Genomic DNA, 16,956 nt, shown 5'->3' on the forward strand with positions numbered 1-16,956 from the left:
CCGCCCCTTTCCCGAGCGCCCGCGGCCCCTCTGGCCATCCCGGAGGCCGTCTCCGTGTGTCTTTGGTCCTACCTTGTCCCCTAGCCCGCCATCGTAACCCCGCCCCGGCCCCTGACAGTTCCCGGACCGAAGGGGCGAGGAGGGGACGTGCCGCCCGCTCCCGGTGTTGGCTTGGGTTGCTGGTGCCCAGCCCCTCGGGAGGGAGAGGAGGGCAGTCCCGTGGGCTGACTTCCCAGGGGCAAGCCAGTCTCCGCCCGAGGAAGAGCCCGTATTCCCTGCCTGTCCATCCGGCAGCCCTGCGTGGCCCCTGTGGGCTGGCCCCGGACACAAGCGTGGCTGGGCCAGCTGGTGTGAGAGGGGTTCAGTGCCACCGATGTGTCAAAGTTCTAACCCGCACAGAGCCTGCCGGTTCTGCACCCTGTGGACATTCTTCCCCCTTCTCCTAGGGCCAGTGGGCCAGTGAGTGCCTAGAGCCTAGGGCCTAGCCAGTGAGTGCCCTGGGCTCATTGGCCTTAGGGTGGATACGCTTGCGACCACCCTGCTGCATCCCCTGACCAGCACCCCTCTTCGGCCGCTAGCACCTCCACCACACACAACACACAGTGACTGCGTCTTGTGGTCCTCCAGGCCTCCGCTGAATCAGAGTGGCCCAATCAGTGTGGCCTTCCTGACTGCCACCTCCCTTCATGCTCTGCTCTTCTTTGCAGCATTTGTCACAATTACAGCCATATGGCGAAGATATTGCGGGTTGGGTTTCAAACCTCCACAGTAAAATGAGTTGCATGAATTTTGTTTCCGGGGAATATAAAAATTATGTTTAGACTATACACCACTAAGTGTGCAAAAGCATTATATCTAAAATACATATATATACCTTAATTTTTTAAAAAAAAACTTTATTGCTAAAAAATGCTAATGATCATCTGAGCCTTCAGTGATTCCTATCTTCACCCTGGACTGATCAGGGTGGTGGTTGCTGAGGGCTGGGGTGGCTGTGACAATTTCTTAAAATAAGACAACAATCAAGGTTGCCGCACCAGTTGACTCTTCCTTTTAGGAAAGATTTCTCTGTAGCATGCAATGCGGTTTGATAGCATTTTACCCACAGTAGAACTTTTTTTCAAAATTGGTGTCAATCCTCTCAAACTCTACTGCTGCTTTACTAACTAACTTTATGTAATATTCTAAATTCTTTATTGTCATTTCAACAGTGTTCCCAGCATCCTCGCCAGGATTAGTTTCCATCTCAAGAAACCACTTTCTTAGCTCATCCATAAGAAGTTACTCCTCATCCATTCAAGTTCAATCAGGAGATTGCAGCAATTCAGTCACATCCTCTGGCACCACTTCTAATTCTAATTCTCTATTTCCACCCATCTGCAGTGACTTCCTCCACTGAAGCCTTGAACCCCTCAAAGTCATTCATGAGGGTTGGAATCAACTTCTTTCAAACTCTTGTTCATGTTGATATGTTAACCTCCTCCCATGAATCACAAATGTTCTTAGTGGCTCTAAAATGGTGAGTCCTTTCCATAAGGTTTTCAATTTACTTTGCCCAGATCCATTAGAGGAATCGCCATCTACAGCAGCTATAGCCTTACGAAATGTGTTTCTGAACTACTAAGACGGAAAAGTTGAAATTACTCCTTGATCCATGGGTTGCAGAATGGATGTTGTGTTAGCAGGCATGAAAACAACATTCATCTCTTTGAACATCTTCATCAGAGATCTTGGGTGCATTGTTAATGAGTAGTAATACATTGAAAAGAATCTTTTTTCTGAGCAGTAGGTCTCAGCAGTGGGCCTAAGTAAACCATGCTGCAAACAGATGTGCTGCCATCCAGGCTTTGTTTTGTTTGTTTGTTTTGAGACAGGGTCTCACTCTGTCGCCCAGGCTGAAGTGCAGTGACATGATCTTGGCTCACTGCAGCCTCAACCTCCCAGGCTCAGGTGATCCTCCCACCTCAGCCTCCCAAGTAGCTGGGACCACAGGCATGTACCACCATACCTGGCTAATTTTTGTAGAGACAGGGTTTCACCATGTTACCCAGGCTGAGCTCCAAGCTCTGGGCTCAAGCAATCCGCTTGCCTTAGCCTTCAAAATTGCTGGGATTGCAGGCACGAGCCACCACACCTAGCCTTGCTACTTATAGAGTACAGGCAGAGTAGATTTAGCATAATTCTGAAGGGCCCTAGGATTTTCAGAATGGTCATGAGCTTTGGCTTCAACTGAAAGTTACCAGCTACCTTAGCCCCTAAAAAGAGAGTCATCCTACCCTTAGAGGCTTTGAAGCAGGGCATTGACTTTGCTCTAGGAAGGTCCTTAGATGGTCACTTCTTCCGATATAAGGCTGTTTCATCTACATTAAAAATCTGTTGCTTAGTGTAGCCATCTTCGTCAATTATCTTAGCTGCATCTTTTAACTTGCTGCAACTTCTTCATCAACACTTGCTGCTTCACGTTGCACTTCTATGTTATAGAGATGGCTTCTTTCCTTAAACCTAATGAACCAACCTCTGCTAGCTTCAAACTTTTCTCCAACTGCTTCCTCATCGCTTTCAGCCTTCATAGAATTGAAGAGAGTTAAGACATTGCTCTGGATTAGGCTTTGGCTAAGGGAATGTTGTAGCTGGTTTGATCTATGCAGGCCACTAAAACTTTCTTCATATCAGCAATAAAGCTGTTTTTCTTATTATTCATGTATTTACTAGAGTAGCACTTCTAATTTCCTTCAAGAAATTTTTTCTTTTGCATTTACAACTTGGATAACTGTGTAGTGCAACAAACCTAGATTGCAGCCTATCCTGGCCTTCCTCACTAAGCTTAATCATTTCTGGCTTGTGATTTAAAGTGAAATTTAAAGTGATTTAAAGCGCAGCTCTTCCTTTCACTTGAACACTTAGATGCCATTGTAGGGTTATTAATTGGCCTAATTTCAACATTGCTGTGTCTTGGGAAATAGGAAAGCCCAAGGAGAGATAGAAAGAGGGGAGAACAGCTGGTCAGTGGAACAGTCAGAATACACACAACATTTACCAATTAAGTTTGCATCATATATGGGCCCAGTTCATGGTGCCCCAAAACAATTACAATACTAACATATCACAGATCACCATAACAGCTGTAATGATAATAATGAAAAAATTTGAAATATTGTGAGAATTACAAAATGTGACACAGAGACACAAAGTTAGCACATACTGTTGGAAAAATGGTGCCAATAGACTTGCTCAATGCAGGGTTGCCACAAACCTTCAATTTGTAAAAAACTTAGTATCTGTGAAGTGCGATAAAGCAAAGCACAATAAATGAGAAATATGTGTATAATTACTTTGGGCAGTGATTTAATATCTTTCTCCCTCCATTAGACCATAAACTGCAAGAGAGCAGGGACTGTGTCTATCTCATTCATGATTATAATCCCAGATCTTAGCAACATTTCTGCCAGTAAGTGCCCAATAAATATCTAGTGAATGGATAGATGGGGCTTCTCCAAGGAAGGAGGGAATGAATAGATGAGTGTGGGTTAATGAATAAGGTAAGAATGAATGTGAAATAATGGTTCATCCATTAAAAACTAGGGGACACGGTTCAGTTCATTGGATTTGGCCCAGTTTCGGACCGAATTCTAAGGTTGAGGAGAGTTGATGATGCCAAGTACTGTGGTGGTCCTGAGCAATTAAAGAGAGATTCTGGGAAGCAGAGTGTGGACAGTTCCAACTCCCTGCCAAAGGGAAGCTCATAGGCAAAGGAAGCTCACTCCAGATGGGATATGGAAGTTCCATATCCTCTTTTGTCTGAAGAGCCGAAGTCTCCGTTTTCAGGTCATTAGGAAGTTAAAAAGTAATTTGGAGGTTATCAGAACTGATGGAATTGAGTTTGAACCTCACCTGTTGCAACAATGGGCCAGGCTGCTTAACTAATGCCTTGGCGTCAATGGTACAGTTTTCTCCTTCTTGAGTTGCTGGCAGGGACCTGGGCTGACATGTCTCAGAAGGCCCTTAATCAATGATTAGCTTATCTCAAGGCCCCAAGCCAGGGCAGCTGTCAAAGAGGGTCCCCACTGCGTTCTGCACCTAGATCCTCATTGTGAAATGAAGTATGAAGTGATTGCGTGAGGTCCCTATCGTCTCTGACATTTTACAATTCCAGGATTCTGCCCTCTTGTCAGAGAAGTGTATAGGCAAGCAGTTGGGCAGGTGAGAGGGCTCCAGGTGAGAGGCTCAGAGACTGAGGGCTCAGCCTCTGCTTGAAGAGTCAACATCTGGGAGGCTCTGTGGCCTCCTCAGATGAGTTCATTCACACTCATACCCCAAGATGGAGTCAACACCCCCTCTACCATCTCAGCCTTCTCAACATCTAAAGCCCCAGCATCGATGCCTCTCTTTTTTGGGTTAGGGGTCAGAGCTCTTGTGGAAGGGCATATAGTCATTCTTCACTTGCCTTTGACTGTGTACTCTGTGCACATGGAGGTAGGAGCAGACATGACTTCAACAAGGTCATGCCCCCTTGGCAAGCATCTTTGAGACCAGAGAGGAAGACAGACTAGGGAAAGAATGAAGAGATAAGCACAGGGCTGCTGTGAGGTCCAGGGGAGCGGGCAAAGGTAAGAGAAAGGGCTTTAGGATACTAACTAACATATATGGAGCACTAGCATGAGCCAGGCACTATTCTAAGTGCTTTTCAGGTTTTATCTCTTTTTGCCTCACAACAGCACCTACAAGGCACTGTAATTATCCCAACTTCACAGATGAGGGAATGGAGGCACAGTGAGGTTAAGTTACTTGACCAAGGGGGCCAACTAGGAATGGAGGCATTTGAGTCTTCTAAAGATGAGGAAAGAGTGGAAGTGAGATTTTGTAAGTGCTTGATTCATTTCTACCAAATGAACTGGCAAATAAATAAAAGCATGAGTAAATGGGGGTGTAAATAGTCAGTCAGCTATGGGGGTGGGAGTGGGCTCAAGGCAGGCTTAGAGAGAAGGTGCAAGAGCTGAGTCTGAAAAGGTCAGAGCAAAGCATGAAGCTGGTGAGCAGCTGTGACCATAGCTGGAGGCTTCTCTCTGAGCTTTCTCCTGGTTCCCTCCTCCTCCCCTACGTGACCAGTCAGCCAAGTGTTAAGTCCAGGGGAACATTTTGCTGCTTCCAAGTACTGTCTCACTAGTGTTATTTGCCATAACTTGTGGCCACAGGGCAAGGTCCAGGTGCTCCGACCTTTACATCCTGGACTTTCCAAGGCCTCCCAAAGCTCTCTGGCACCCAGGGAACAGTGTGAGTGTCGAGAGCTTAATCCGCAGGAACATAGCCATGGTGCTCTGGGGTCCAGTGCTGGGAGCTCTGCTGGTGGTCATTGCTGGATACCTGTGCCTGCCAGGGATGCTCCGACAACGCAGGCCACGGGAGCCCCCTCTGGACAAGGGTACCGTGCCCTGGCTTGGCCATGCCATGGCTTTCCGGAAGAATATGTTTGAATTTCTGAAGCGCATGAGGACCAAGCATGGGGATGTGTTCACAGTGCAGCTAGGGGGCCAGTACTTCACCTTCGTCATGGACCCCCTCTCCTTTGGCCCCATCCTCAAGGACACACAGAGAAAACTAGACTTTGGGCAATATGCAAAAAAACTGGTGCTGAAGGTATTTGGATACCGTTCAGTGCAAGGGGACCATGAGATGATACACTCAGCCAGCACCAAGCATCTGAGGGGGGATGGCTTGAAGGATCTTAATGAGACCATGCTGGACAGCCTGTCCTTTGTAATGCTGATGTCCAAAGGCTGGAGTCTGCATGCCAGTTGCTGGCATGAGGACAGCCTCTTTCGCTTCTGCTATTACATCTTGTTCACAGCTGGCTACCTGAGCTTGTTCGGCTACACAAAGGACAAGGAGCAGGACCTGCTACAGGCAGGAGAGTTATTCGTGGAGTTCCGCAAGTTTGACCTTCTTTTCCCCAGGTTTGTCTACTCCCTGCTGTGGCCCCAGGAGTGGCTAGAAGTGGGCCGACTCCAGCGTCTCTTTCACAAGATGCTGTCCGTGAGCCACAGCCAGGAGAAGGAGGGCATCAGCAACTGGCTGGGCAACATGCTTCAGTTTCTGAGGGAGCAGGGGGTACCCTCAGCTATGCAGGACAAGTTCAACTTCATGATGCTCTGGGCCTCCCAGGGGAACACGGGGCCTACCTCTTTCTGGGCCCTCTTTTTCCTCCTGAAGCACCCAGAAGCTATTCAGGCTGTGAGGGAGGAAGCTACCCAGGTCCTGGGTGAGGCCAGGCTGGAGACCAAGCAGTCCTTTGCCTTCAAACTCAGTGCCCTGCAACACACCCCAGTTCTGGACAGCGTGGTGGAGGAGACACTGCGGCTGAGGGCTGCACCCACCCTCCTCAGGTTGGTTCATGAAGACTATACCCTGAAGATGTCCAGTGGGCAGGAGTATCTGTTCCGCCATGGAGACATCCTGGCCCTCTTTCCCTACCTCTCAGTGCACATGGACCCTGACATCCACCCTGAGCCCACTGTCTTCAAGTACGATCGCTTCCTCAACCCTAATGGCAGCAGGAAAGTGGACTTCTTCAAGGCAGGCAAGAAGATCCACCACTACACCATGCCCTGGGGTTCGGGCGTTTCCATCTGCCCTGGGAGGTTCTTTGCACTCAGTGAGGTGAAGCTCTTTATCCTGCTTATGGTCACACACTTTGACATAGAGTTGGTGGACCCTGACATACCACTACCCCATGTTGACCCACAGCGCTGGGGTTTTGGCACCATGCAGCCCAGCCACGATGTGCGCTTCCGTTATCGCCTGCATCCTACAGAGTGAGCTTGGCCAAGCCAGCTGCAAACCTGGCCAGAGGAGTTCTATTTCGTCTCTCACCTGTTCTCACCCCTCTGCAGCCCCAAGCCCCCATTGGCCACCCCTCGCCCCCATTGGCCACCCCTCCCTCTGGTCCTGTGACACCCCCTACCTCTGTTCTGCCTGTCCTCGTTCTCTCCCCACCTAGTCATCTGACAGGCTTATCATTCTCTTTAAAATACCATCTCTCAGAGTGGGTTCTGCTAAACCCTCCTCTCACAGGAAGTCCAGGGGAAGGGGGAGTATCTGTGGGCAACTTGGTTTGGGAGATGATGCCTGCCTTGAGAAGTCCTGAGTACAGAAACTGGTTCCCCCCAGACATGAGTAACATGGCATCTTGCAAACATCAGCCTCCACCCTCCCAGCTTGCTTTAGTTTTTTCAGCAACACTTATCCCACATCCTATGGAATTCAGGTTCTAGAACAGTGTCATCCAACATAAATATGAAGCAAGCTACATGAGTAGTGGGGTTTTTTGGTTTTGTTTGTTTGTTTTGAGACAGAGTCTTGCTCTGTCGCCGAGGCTGCAGTGCAGTGGTGCGATCTGTGCTCACTGCAACCCCTGCCTCCTGGGTTTAAGCAATTCTCCTGCCTCAGCCTCCCCAGTAGCTGGGATTACAGGCACCTACCACCTTGCCCAGCTAATTTAGTTTCCTGGTAAACACATTTTTAAAAAGTAAAATGAAACAGAATTCATTTTTATAATATACTTTACTTAATCCAATATATCCAAAATATTGGCATTTCAACGTGATCACTATTAAAAATTTTAACGTAATAGTTTTTACCTTCCCTTTTTCATCCTGTCTTCAAAGTCTGGTATGGACTGTACTTTTGCAGTTCTTCCCAGTTCAGACTAGCCACATTCCAAGTGCTTAATTGCCATGTGTGGCAGGTGGCTGCCCTATTGGATAGCACAGGTCTAGAGAAATGATACCTTTTTTTTTTTTTTTTTTTGAGACAGAGTCTCTCTCTTTTGCCCAGGCTGCAGTGCAGTGCTGTGATCTTGGCTCACTACAACCTCTGCCTCTCAGGTTCAAGAACTTCTCCTGCCTCAGGCTTCTGAGTAGCTGTGATTATAGGCGTGCACCACCACACCCAGCTAGTTTCTGTATTTTTAGTGGAGACAGTGTTTCACCATGTTGGCCAGCCTCCTTGGCCTCCTCGGCCTCCCAAAGTTCTGGGATTACAGGCATGAGCCACTGCGCCCAGCCAGGGTGGCTTTAATGTAGGAATTATTCAAGATCCCTCCTCAGTGCCCATGTCTCCCCCATCTCAGGGTGCCGTCAACCCTCCCTTGGTTTCCATGATCATTGCTGAACTCAGAGCTTTCTCCTATCCCCAGACCCACATGGGAGTCTCCCAGCACCTCTGACTCAGCTTGGCCAATGCAGAACTTGGCATCTGAGCCCCTGCCTCTTCCCTGAACCACTCCTCCTCCAGATTTCCCTGCTGTCTCTGCTCAGAACACTACCATTCACCCCATCTCCTAGAGAAACTCTCCCTCCTCCACTTTCATCTTCATACAAGCAGGCCCTCGTCCTGTCAGTACACCCCCCTGTGATGCCTCTGAAATGTGTACCCTCTTCCCCTCTCCTACTGTCATTCTTATACCTGTGACCTCTGCATTTCTCTTCTACACTGCTGCCAGAGGCCTTTTTGCCAAAAGCACTTCTGATTGTCACTCTTTTACTTTCCTGGTTCCCCTTTGACTTCACACACTTGATGTTTAAATTTTGTCACAGTTGGTCCCCCTTGCCCTCACATACCTGATGTTTAAATTTTATCACGGTTGGTCTCCAAACTTCTCAACTTTGCCAACTTTCTCCAATGAAACCAACCCTAAAGTAAAAGCATTGCTGTTCCTGCCCATCCCAGTGCCAGCTACTCCTTCCTGGAAGCCTTCCTGGATTTCACTCATCCCATCCTCTGGCCAGAAATGGCCTCCAAACTGTGCAGCTGCTGCAGCACCATTTGTATCATAGCATATCTGTTATGTGTCGTTGCTTTCTGTGTCTTGGTTTCTGCTTGCTGCCCACTTTCCCAGACTGGAGCCTACTGGGGCATGGTATTTTATTCATTTCTGACCTCCAATTCCCTAAGTGGAGATTAAATGTTAGAAACCTGACTTCCAGTCTCGGTTAATTTGCTTTCTGTCCTCAAATCATTTCCTGGCCTCAGCCCTCCAATCTATGAAATGAAGACAATCCCCCTTCCCAGCGTGCTACCAGTGCTGCAAGAGGGTGAGGGAGTGGCTGCCATAGCTGCAGCTGGTGGATGGCAGGGACCCGGCTGGAGCTGGGACAGGAGGAAGAATGATTGTGGGAGCTGGATAGAGCATCTTGGAGGAGGTGTGCCCAGGCTGCACGGACCCCCCGACCCAGTGACCAGCCAGTGGAGCTTCTCTCTGCTACTTCTATCTTACATCTCTGGCAGCCTCACATTTCTCCTGAGGCCACCTGTTCTGCTCTTCCAGGAGAGTAGGCAGGGGCCTGAGCTGGGGTGAGCTGTCCCCAACTAGCCATGTGACCCTGGGCCAGGGCCTGCCTTTCTCTGAGGTCAGCTGCCCACAAATGCTGATGTCTGTCTGGAGCTTGATAGAGCTCTGCCTGGTTAGGAGAAGATGAGCTATCCCAGCCTATTCTACAAGGACCAGGAGCACAAGGAGAAGAGTTGAGTAGGGGCATGGAAGGAGGAGAAATGGGCTGGAAGGTGGAAGACTGTCCATGGGAAACGTACCAATGACATCTCTGCCCAGCCAGGACCTGTGCCCAGTACAATGGGGCTGGGGCTGTGGGGAAGCAGGAATAGAGCCTTCACACACCTTCTTGGCCCTCCCTAGACCTTGGTGCTTTGTCTCCTTTTATGCCTCACACCCAAGGGAATATGGGCCAGGAGCGTGGCCTGTGGATTGGCTGGGGTGGGGCTGAGGGCCTGAATTCCCTGAGTCAGGACCAGAAGGTCTCAACTGGGAGTGACCATGTGCAGATAAGAACTTAATGGACCCTGTGGCCTGTCTGAGAGCCCCAGAGGAGATGCTTGGGACCGAGGGAAGCCTCAGCAGGTGAGGTGTGAGGTGAATGCAAGTGTACTGTCCCACAGTCAGGGATATCTAGCATAACAACAGGTCTCCCAGGAAGCAAGAGCCCCCCAGGATTGGAGTGTGGGCAGGGAGCCCAATGCCCCATGCCCCCCTGCTGGCATGGGAGGGGGCCCATGGCCCATGTAGCTCTCTGCCCCCTGCATGAGGACTGCTGCAGCCAACCCTAGCAGAGGCCTTGAGGCAGGAGGAAGACTGCAACCGCCAAGGATGCCTCTAGTCACCACCCACCCAACCCAGTCATTCTGCCCCCAAGTTCCTCATTTCTATGCCAAATATTTTCTTCCTCTCATCCTTTTCCTCATCAGGACCTCAGAGGAAAGCCCACTAAATGTGTTCTCTCTGAAGATAGTTTATAATAAAGCAAGACTGGGGAGGCTTTCCAATGGTGGAATTTCAGGCACCTGGGAAAGAAAAGAGATGCTTTTCTCATAGAGGATAACTGGAGTCAAAACATCACATTTCGTGGCGCTGAGTGTGGGCGTAAACCCTGCCCACAGGCAAAGCAACTTCTACACTTCTCCCTAGGTCGGCCCATGGGAAGAGTCCACCTTGCCCCAGAGCCTGAGGGTCAGAGGAATTCTGATTGCTTTCCTGAGACACCTGGGAAAGGTTTGAGCAGTGCAGTCAGAGAGTCAGACTTTGTCAGGCCTCTAGGAAGACAGAGAGCAACAGGAGGGACCAAGGCCCAGACCCGGAAGTAAGGCTGGGGTGGAGAGGGCTTTATCCTGGCCTGGGCTGTGACAGCTTCTGAGCTGCTCTCAAACTATATAGCACCTAAGACAGTGACAGAGAACAAGGTACCTGCAGCTAGCCTTTGCCCTCTCCTTTGGACATAGGCTTCAGGGCACTACTTGTTATATTCCTGCCTTTTGCAGCAAGTGCACACTCACACATACACAGAGAAAGGCATGAAAGAACAAATAGGACTGGGCGAAGTGGCTCACGCCTGTAACCCCAGCACTTTGGGAGGCCGAGGTGGGCAGATCACTTGAGCTCAGAAGTTCAAGACCAGCCTGGCCAACATGGCGAAACCCTGTCTCTACTAAAAATACAAAAATTAGCTCATGCCTGTAATCCCAGCTACTCCGGAGGCTGAGGCACAGGAATTGCTTGAACCTGGGAGGCAGAGGTTGCAGTGAGCTGGGATCATGTCACTGCACTCCAGCAAGACTCCATCTCAAAATAAGAAAGGATAGGAAAGTTGCAGGCACATAACCAGACCCACTTGGACACAGTGACACAGCTGCATCATAACCACATACACAACCATATATACTACACACAGCCCACATAGCACACATACTTCCCAGACAGATAGACACACAGACACACACAAATCCACCAATGCTGGTGTGACAAGTCCTGCTGGGTGTCCCTTGCTTGACATCCTATATGTGCATCATGGGCACAAAGTCAGGGCCTCTGAGCACCTAGACCCTGTTGGTGCAGCTCAGGCTGTATCTCACCAGCCAGGCTGGCACACGAACAGAAGTTCCTTGTAGGACAAGATTTCTGGAGCTATAAAGTAGAATTCCATCCTCCACGTGCTCAAACAAACATCCACCTTCAGATCTAGAGCTTCATTTCCCAGGGAACTAGGAAGCTCAGAGTCCTTCCTGATGGTGGGGAATTGGGGGCCTTGAGGAGAGAGAACTAAAGGCGGAGCTGAGAGAGACTGGATGTGGGGAAGGCACAGGGCAACTGGTGCTACATCAAGAGACTGCCAGACGGCATGTGACACATGTGCTATAACTATGCCATCAAAAGCTCAGGGGAAGAGAAGAAACAGCGGGCAGAATACTGCTTGCCTGCTCAATCCTCTATCAGCCATTCACTCCAAAAAACAAAACAAAACAAAAAAACTTATCCATTCATTCCAAAAAAAGTCTACTATGCTCTGAGCTTGTGTTGAAGCACAGGGGATGCAGAGTTTACACATGGCAAAGTCCCTGCTCTCATGGAGCTTACATTCATCCAGCCGTCTATTCTCCTACCCTCCATTCCATCCACCAAAAAGTTTCCTTTCCTGTGTGCCAGGCTCCATGTTCAATTGTGCAGGGCAGATGTGCTGGGACATGAGCAGGTTGCACCAGGTAGTTCTATGAGGTGGAAAGAGCAGTGGGTGCTTTAGAAGCTCGGAAGAGAGAGATGCCATGTGGGCAGGCAGCTCCCTGGGGAAAGGCTTCTCAGTGGATACGTCAGGGAGCAGGGAGAATGCCAAGCATTGGAGATATGAAGAGAAAAGCACTGGGCACAGTATATCAGTCAGGAATCTTTAGGTTGCAAGTAACAAAACAACATGACTCCACACGGAAAGGAATTTATTGGTTCTTGTAACTGTCGAATCCAAGATTGGGATGAGCTTCAGAAGTGCTTTGATTCTGAGGCTCAAACAGTGCCCTCGGGATCTGCTCACTCACATGCACTATCTCCTTCACCTTCTGAAGTTTGGGTGGAGGAAGGAGTAGCTCCAGATCTCAAACCCTCTCAGCTTCGGTTTCATGCCTCTCTTCTCACATGTTCTAGTGACATCGCACTTCATTGGCTCTACCTGGGTCATGTGCCCACCCCTAAAAAAATCACCGTGACCAGGGAAATGTGAAGGCAGTAACTGGCCCATGCCCCATGCTCCACCCAACCTCCTCTCAAAGCACAGGGCAGAGTGACCAAGCAGTGGAGTCCCAGAGAAAGTGGGATTCAGTTATAAAACAAGGGTGAGGGAATACCTGGCTGGAAATTATCCTAATTACATGAGGGAGCCCACAAGAGCAAAGGCATAGAAGTTGGAATGTTCAGGAAATGAAAAGGGAGTGGAGGCGTATGAGGGCTGGAAGATGTATGGGATCCTATTTGCAAAAGCCCTAGCCTTGACATCAGACAAAGATTTTGGACTTGATTGTGCAGGTCCCAGGGAGATCTGAAGGCTCCTGAGATGGGGCCTAGGCCAAGCGTGTTCACTGCCTCCTTCTGCAGACTGTACATGGTCCTGGGACATTCCCCGGGCAGAGCACTTCAAGGCCCTTCTGATTGCCAGATGCTGGGTCCACCATCAAGGCTACAAGAATGGTCCTTTTAATAGCATTTTCCAGCTGGACTACAGAGAATGTGGAACCCTGGCGAGTGGAGGGCCTTAGGGTCTTTTTCCCCAGCAGTGCCAGAAGGAAAATGCTCCCTCCTCCACCCATGCATTTAACAGATACTTTCTGAAAACCTACACACCAGGCCCTGTGTTAGGGGGTTGGGTACAGCAGTGAGCCTAACCAAGATCCCTACCTTGTGGAATTCACCTGGGACAATGTCGGTGGGGACAGTAGCCACTGAACATCACAAATAGAAGAAACATATACAATGTCTGAAAGAAATAAGCGCTATTGAAAAAATTTAAAAATAGAGCATCAGGAAGATCACTAGCGTCAGAGATGGGCCAGTTTGTGTTAAATAGGTTGGACAGGTGAGTGAAAGGTGATATCTGAGCTAAGACCTCAGAAGGTGAGAGAGTGAGCCAAGCAGACAGCTGAGAGGAGAGCAATCCAGGAAGAGGAATCCCCAGGGGGATGTGTCAGGAGTGTTTGAGATCAGTTGTGTCTGGAGCACTGGAGGCTGGTGGACACAAGGGCAAAGAGTGTAGCCAGGGTGGGGGCAGATCACATAGGCCTTAAAGGATTACTGTAAGGAGTTGGGCTTGTTAAATAAAAACTATGGGAGGCCATTGTTTTGGACTAAGCTCCTACACTAGGTCCCAGCTGACCAGACCAAACCAAAACAGAATCTGTTTTGTTAAAGTTCCATGTCCTCAAACCAAAACTAAATTGTTATCTGACCTTTGAGACTCCTGGAGACAGAGTTAACAGCCAAATTCCCAAACATGACAGTTTCAGTTGGCGTGATAATGCAGACAGTAACCATTCTCGTGATAATGAAGTTCCCCGTTTTAATCATTATTAAAAAGTACCCTGAAGAAAACTGATGTCAACCACCCTGTTCCGGTTCCGGCCACATATAGAAAGTAACTTTGAAATGACAAAGCTGGCCCTGTGCAGTGGCTCACGCCTGTAATCCCAGCACTTTGGGAGGCTGAGGCAGGCAAATTGCTTGAGCCAAGGGGTTCCAGTCCAACCTGGGTAACATAGTGAGACCCTGTCTCTACAAAAAATACAAAAATTAGCCAGGTGTGGTGGTGTGCTCCTGTAGTCCTAGCTACTTGGGGGCTTAGATGGGAGGATCACTTGAGCTCAGGAGGTGGTGGCTGCAGTGAGCCATGACTGTGGGATTGGACTTCAGCCTGGATGACAGAGTGAGATCCTGTCTCAAAAAAAAAAAAAATCAATCTTTTTTTTTGTTCTTCATTTCCTTCTGCCTTTGACAGCCCCTTCCTGTCTATAAAACTAACCTCTTCTACCCAGCTCATTGGAACACTCTTTGTATTTTATGGAGTGAATCTGTTCCTGATTCAATGAGTCTATTGCCTGATTCTAGAATTGCCAATAACGCTAATTGAGACCTTTAAACTAAATTTGTTGTAATCTGGTGTTTTGACAGGCTACTGCTCTGAGGGAGGCGGAAGTAAAGGCCGAGAGTGTCAGGATCACTCTGGCTGCTAGGTGCAGATGAGATGGGAGGAGAGCAAGACAGAGGAAGCACAGGGGCCAGTTGGAAAACTATTACAGCAATTCTCCAGCCTGGCCAACATGGTGAAACTCTATTTCTAATAAAAACACAAAAATTAGGGCTGGGCATGGTGGCTCACACCTGTAATCCCAGCACTGTGGGAGGCCAAGGCGGGTGGATCCCAAGGTCAAGAGATCGAGATCATCCTGGCCAACGTAGTGAAACCCCGTCTCTACTAAAATTATAAAAATTAGCTGTGCGTGGTGGCACGCGCATGTAGTTCCAGCTACTCAGGAGGCTGAGGCAGGAGAATCGCTTGAACCCGGGAGGTGGAGGTTGCAGTGAGCTGAGATCGCGCCATTGTTGTCCAGCCTGGGCAACAAGAGCAAGACTCTGTCTCAAAAAAAAAAAAAAAAAAGAAAAGAAAGAAGAAAAGAAAGAAAGAAAGGAAGGAAGGAAGGAAGGAAGGAAGGAAAGAAAGAAAGGGAAAGGAAAGGAAAGGAAAGGAAAGGAAAGGAAAGGAAAAGAAAAGGAAAGGAAAGAAAGGAAAGAAAGGAAAAAGAAAAGCCAGGCGTGGCGGCAGACGTCTATAGTCCTAGCTACTTGGGAGGCTGAGGCATGAGAATTGCTTTAACCCAGGAGGAGGAGGCTACAGTGAGCTGAGATCTCGCCACTGCACTCCAGCCTGGGTGACAGAGCAATAGAGCAAGACCCTGTCAGAAGGAAGTAAGGAAAGTAGGAAGGGAGGAAGGGAGGAAGGGAAGAAGTGAGGGAGGGAGGGAGAGAGGGAAAGAAGGAAGGAAGCAAGGAAGGAAGCAAGGAAGATTGTAGCAATTCAGAAAAGAAAGCGTGGTATCCTGGAAGCAAGTGAAGAAAGTGGAGGAAGAAGGCAGGGGCGAGCAAATGCTGCTGATGGCTGAGAACTGAGAACTGACCACTGGGTTTAGCAACACGGTCACTGAGGCCCCTGGAGAGAGCATTTTGAGTGGACGCCCAATTGAGCTGGTTCCCATCTGTTCCCACCAGACCAAGATTTGGTCACTCAGGCTAATTTATTCCCCACATCCTCCTTGTTAGGGGAGTTCTCAGACTGCCTCTCCCCAAGGTCATTCATGCCAGTCATTTCTTCTTGGGCAGTAAGTATGCTGCTCTCAGAACAGCTGGATAATGAGGCCTGGGCAGTGCCAGGTGCCAGGTGCCATCCAAGCACGGCAGCCAGGAAAGCCTTCAGGTACTGGCGGAAGTGGTGACTGGAGAAGGCATACAGGATGGGGGAAAAGCAGCAGTGAAGGAAGGCGATGCTCTCTGTCACCTGGAGTGCGTAGTCTAGATGCTGGCTGACCTCACAGTTCCCGAATACTTGCAGGTCCAACAGCGTATGCAGAAACAAGGTGAGATTGTATGGGAACCATAGCACGAAGAAGGCCACCACCAGGGCTGCAGCTATTTTTAAAGCCCGGCCCTGGCCTGCGGGCCTCAGCCTCACCAAGACACAACCAATACGGGAGTAGAAGAAGATCATGGCAAGGAGTGGAAGGAGAAACCCTAGGAGGTTCTGCTGGAAGCGTAGGAAGAGCTTCCAAATGGCCCCATGCCCACCGAAATCTGCGTGGCAGTTCCACACACCCTTGGGATTTTCATGTGTCTGTACAAAGACCATATCAGGGATGGAGACGGCCAGGGACACAGCCCATACTATGGTAGCAAGGAGCAGGCTCTTGGCCCGGGTCCTCAGCCTGTGGTAGGGCTGAGCATGAACGATCTCCAGGTACTTGTCCAGGCTCATGCAGCTAATGAAAAAGATGCCACTGTAAAAGTTAATAGTATAAAGAGTGCTCACCATCTTGCACAAGAAACTCCCAAAGACCCAATGCCAGGCCACAGAGATGCCCCAGAAGGGCAGTGTCACCAGAAACAGAAGGTTGGAGATGGCCAGATTCAGCAGATAGATCTCAACCATCCGCCTGCGAGGCACGTAACGGAGCAAGACCATGAGAAGAAGGAGGTTCCCGCTCAGGCCCAACACAAAAATCATGCTATAGAAGACTGGGAGGAAGACTTTGCCAAAGGACACCACAGCATCCTTCCTGCAGAGCATGAAGGCCACTTCATCCAGGTAGTCATAGTAGTAGAAGCTGCTGTTCTCAGAACCGGCATCCTCAGTGGTGAGTGGCTGCGGAGAGGCAGTGGCGGCCATGTTGGAAGGAAGTGCCCAGTCCCGACGTCCTGTAGTGCTGTGGGTGGAAAATATGGTGAGACTTAGCATTCTCTACCTTTCTCTAAACCCACTTTTGCTGCTGCCCTGGGATGTCCAATAGACTCTTCAAATCTACATCAGCACCTGCAGTCCAGCAAGTAAGAGCATAAGCTTAGGGAGCCATCTGCACCACTTAATAGTT

General features: G+C 49.2%; 2 protein-coding genes across 6 annotated transcripts in view; one reads left to right on the forward strand and one right to left on the reverse strand.

The window, feature by feature from the left end:
• Positions 1 to 5,244: 5,244 nt before the first annotated feature.
• Positions 5,245 to 8,974, forward strand: LOC100433242 (7-alpha-hydroxycholest-4-en-3-one 12-alpha-hydroxylase). The gene has a single exon (XM_002813878.5). It carries the CDS (start codon positions 5,308 to 5,310, stop codon positions 6,811 to 6,813), a length of 1,506 nt encoding a protein of 501 aa, XP_002813924.2. The 5' UTR covers positions 5,245 to 5,307; the 3' UTR covers positions 6,814 to 8,974.
• A 3,198-nt stretch (positions 8,975 to 12,172) lies between these two features.
• The window catches only part of ACKR2 (atypical chemokine receptor 2), a 67,085-nt gene continuing 62,301 nt past the window's right edge, over positions 12,173 to 16,956 (reverse strand). For all 5 annotated transcript variants that reach the window (XM_054552212.2, XM_054552210.2, XM_063722563.1 and 2 more), the window contains one exon: positions 12,173 to 16,791. In XM_054552212.2, the coding sequence (XP_054408187.1) occupies positions 15,600 to 16,754 (1,155 nt within the window). In that variant the 5' untranslated portion in view covers positions 16,755 to 16,791 and the 3' untranslated portion in view covers positions 12,173 to 15,599. The remainder of the gene's footprint in view (positions 16,792 to 16,956) is intronic.

The sequence above is a fragment of the Pongo abelii genome, chromosome 2, assembly GCF_028885655.2.
Source record: "Pongo abelii isolate AG06213 chromosome 2, NHGRI_mPonAbe1-v2.0_pri, whole genome shotgun sequence".
Lineage (NCBI taxonomy): Eukaryota > Metazoa > Chordata > Mammalia > Primates > Hominidae > Pongo > Pongo abelii.

Coding starts and splice junctions, on each gene's coding strand:
- LOC100433242 (XM_002813878.5), top strand. CDS start 5,308: ATGGTGCTCTGGGGTCCAGTGCTGGGAGCTCTGCTGGTGGTCATTGCT.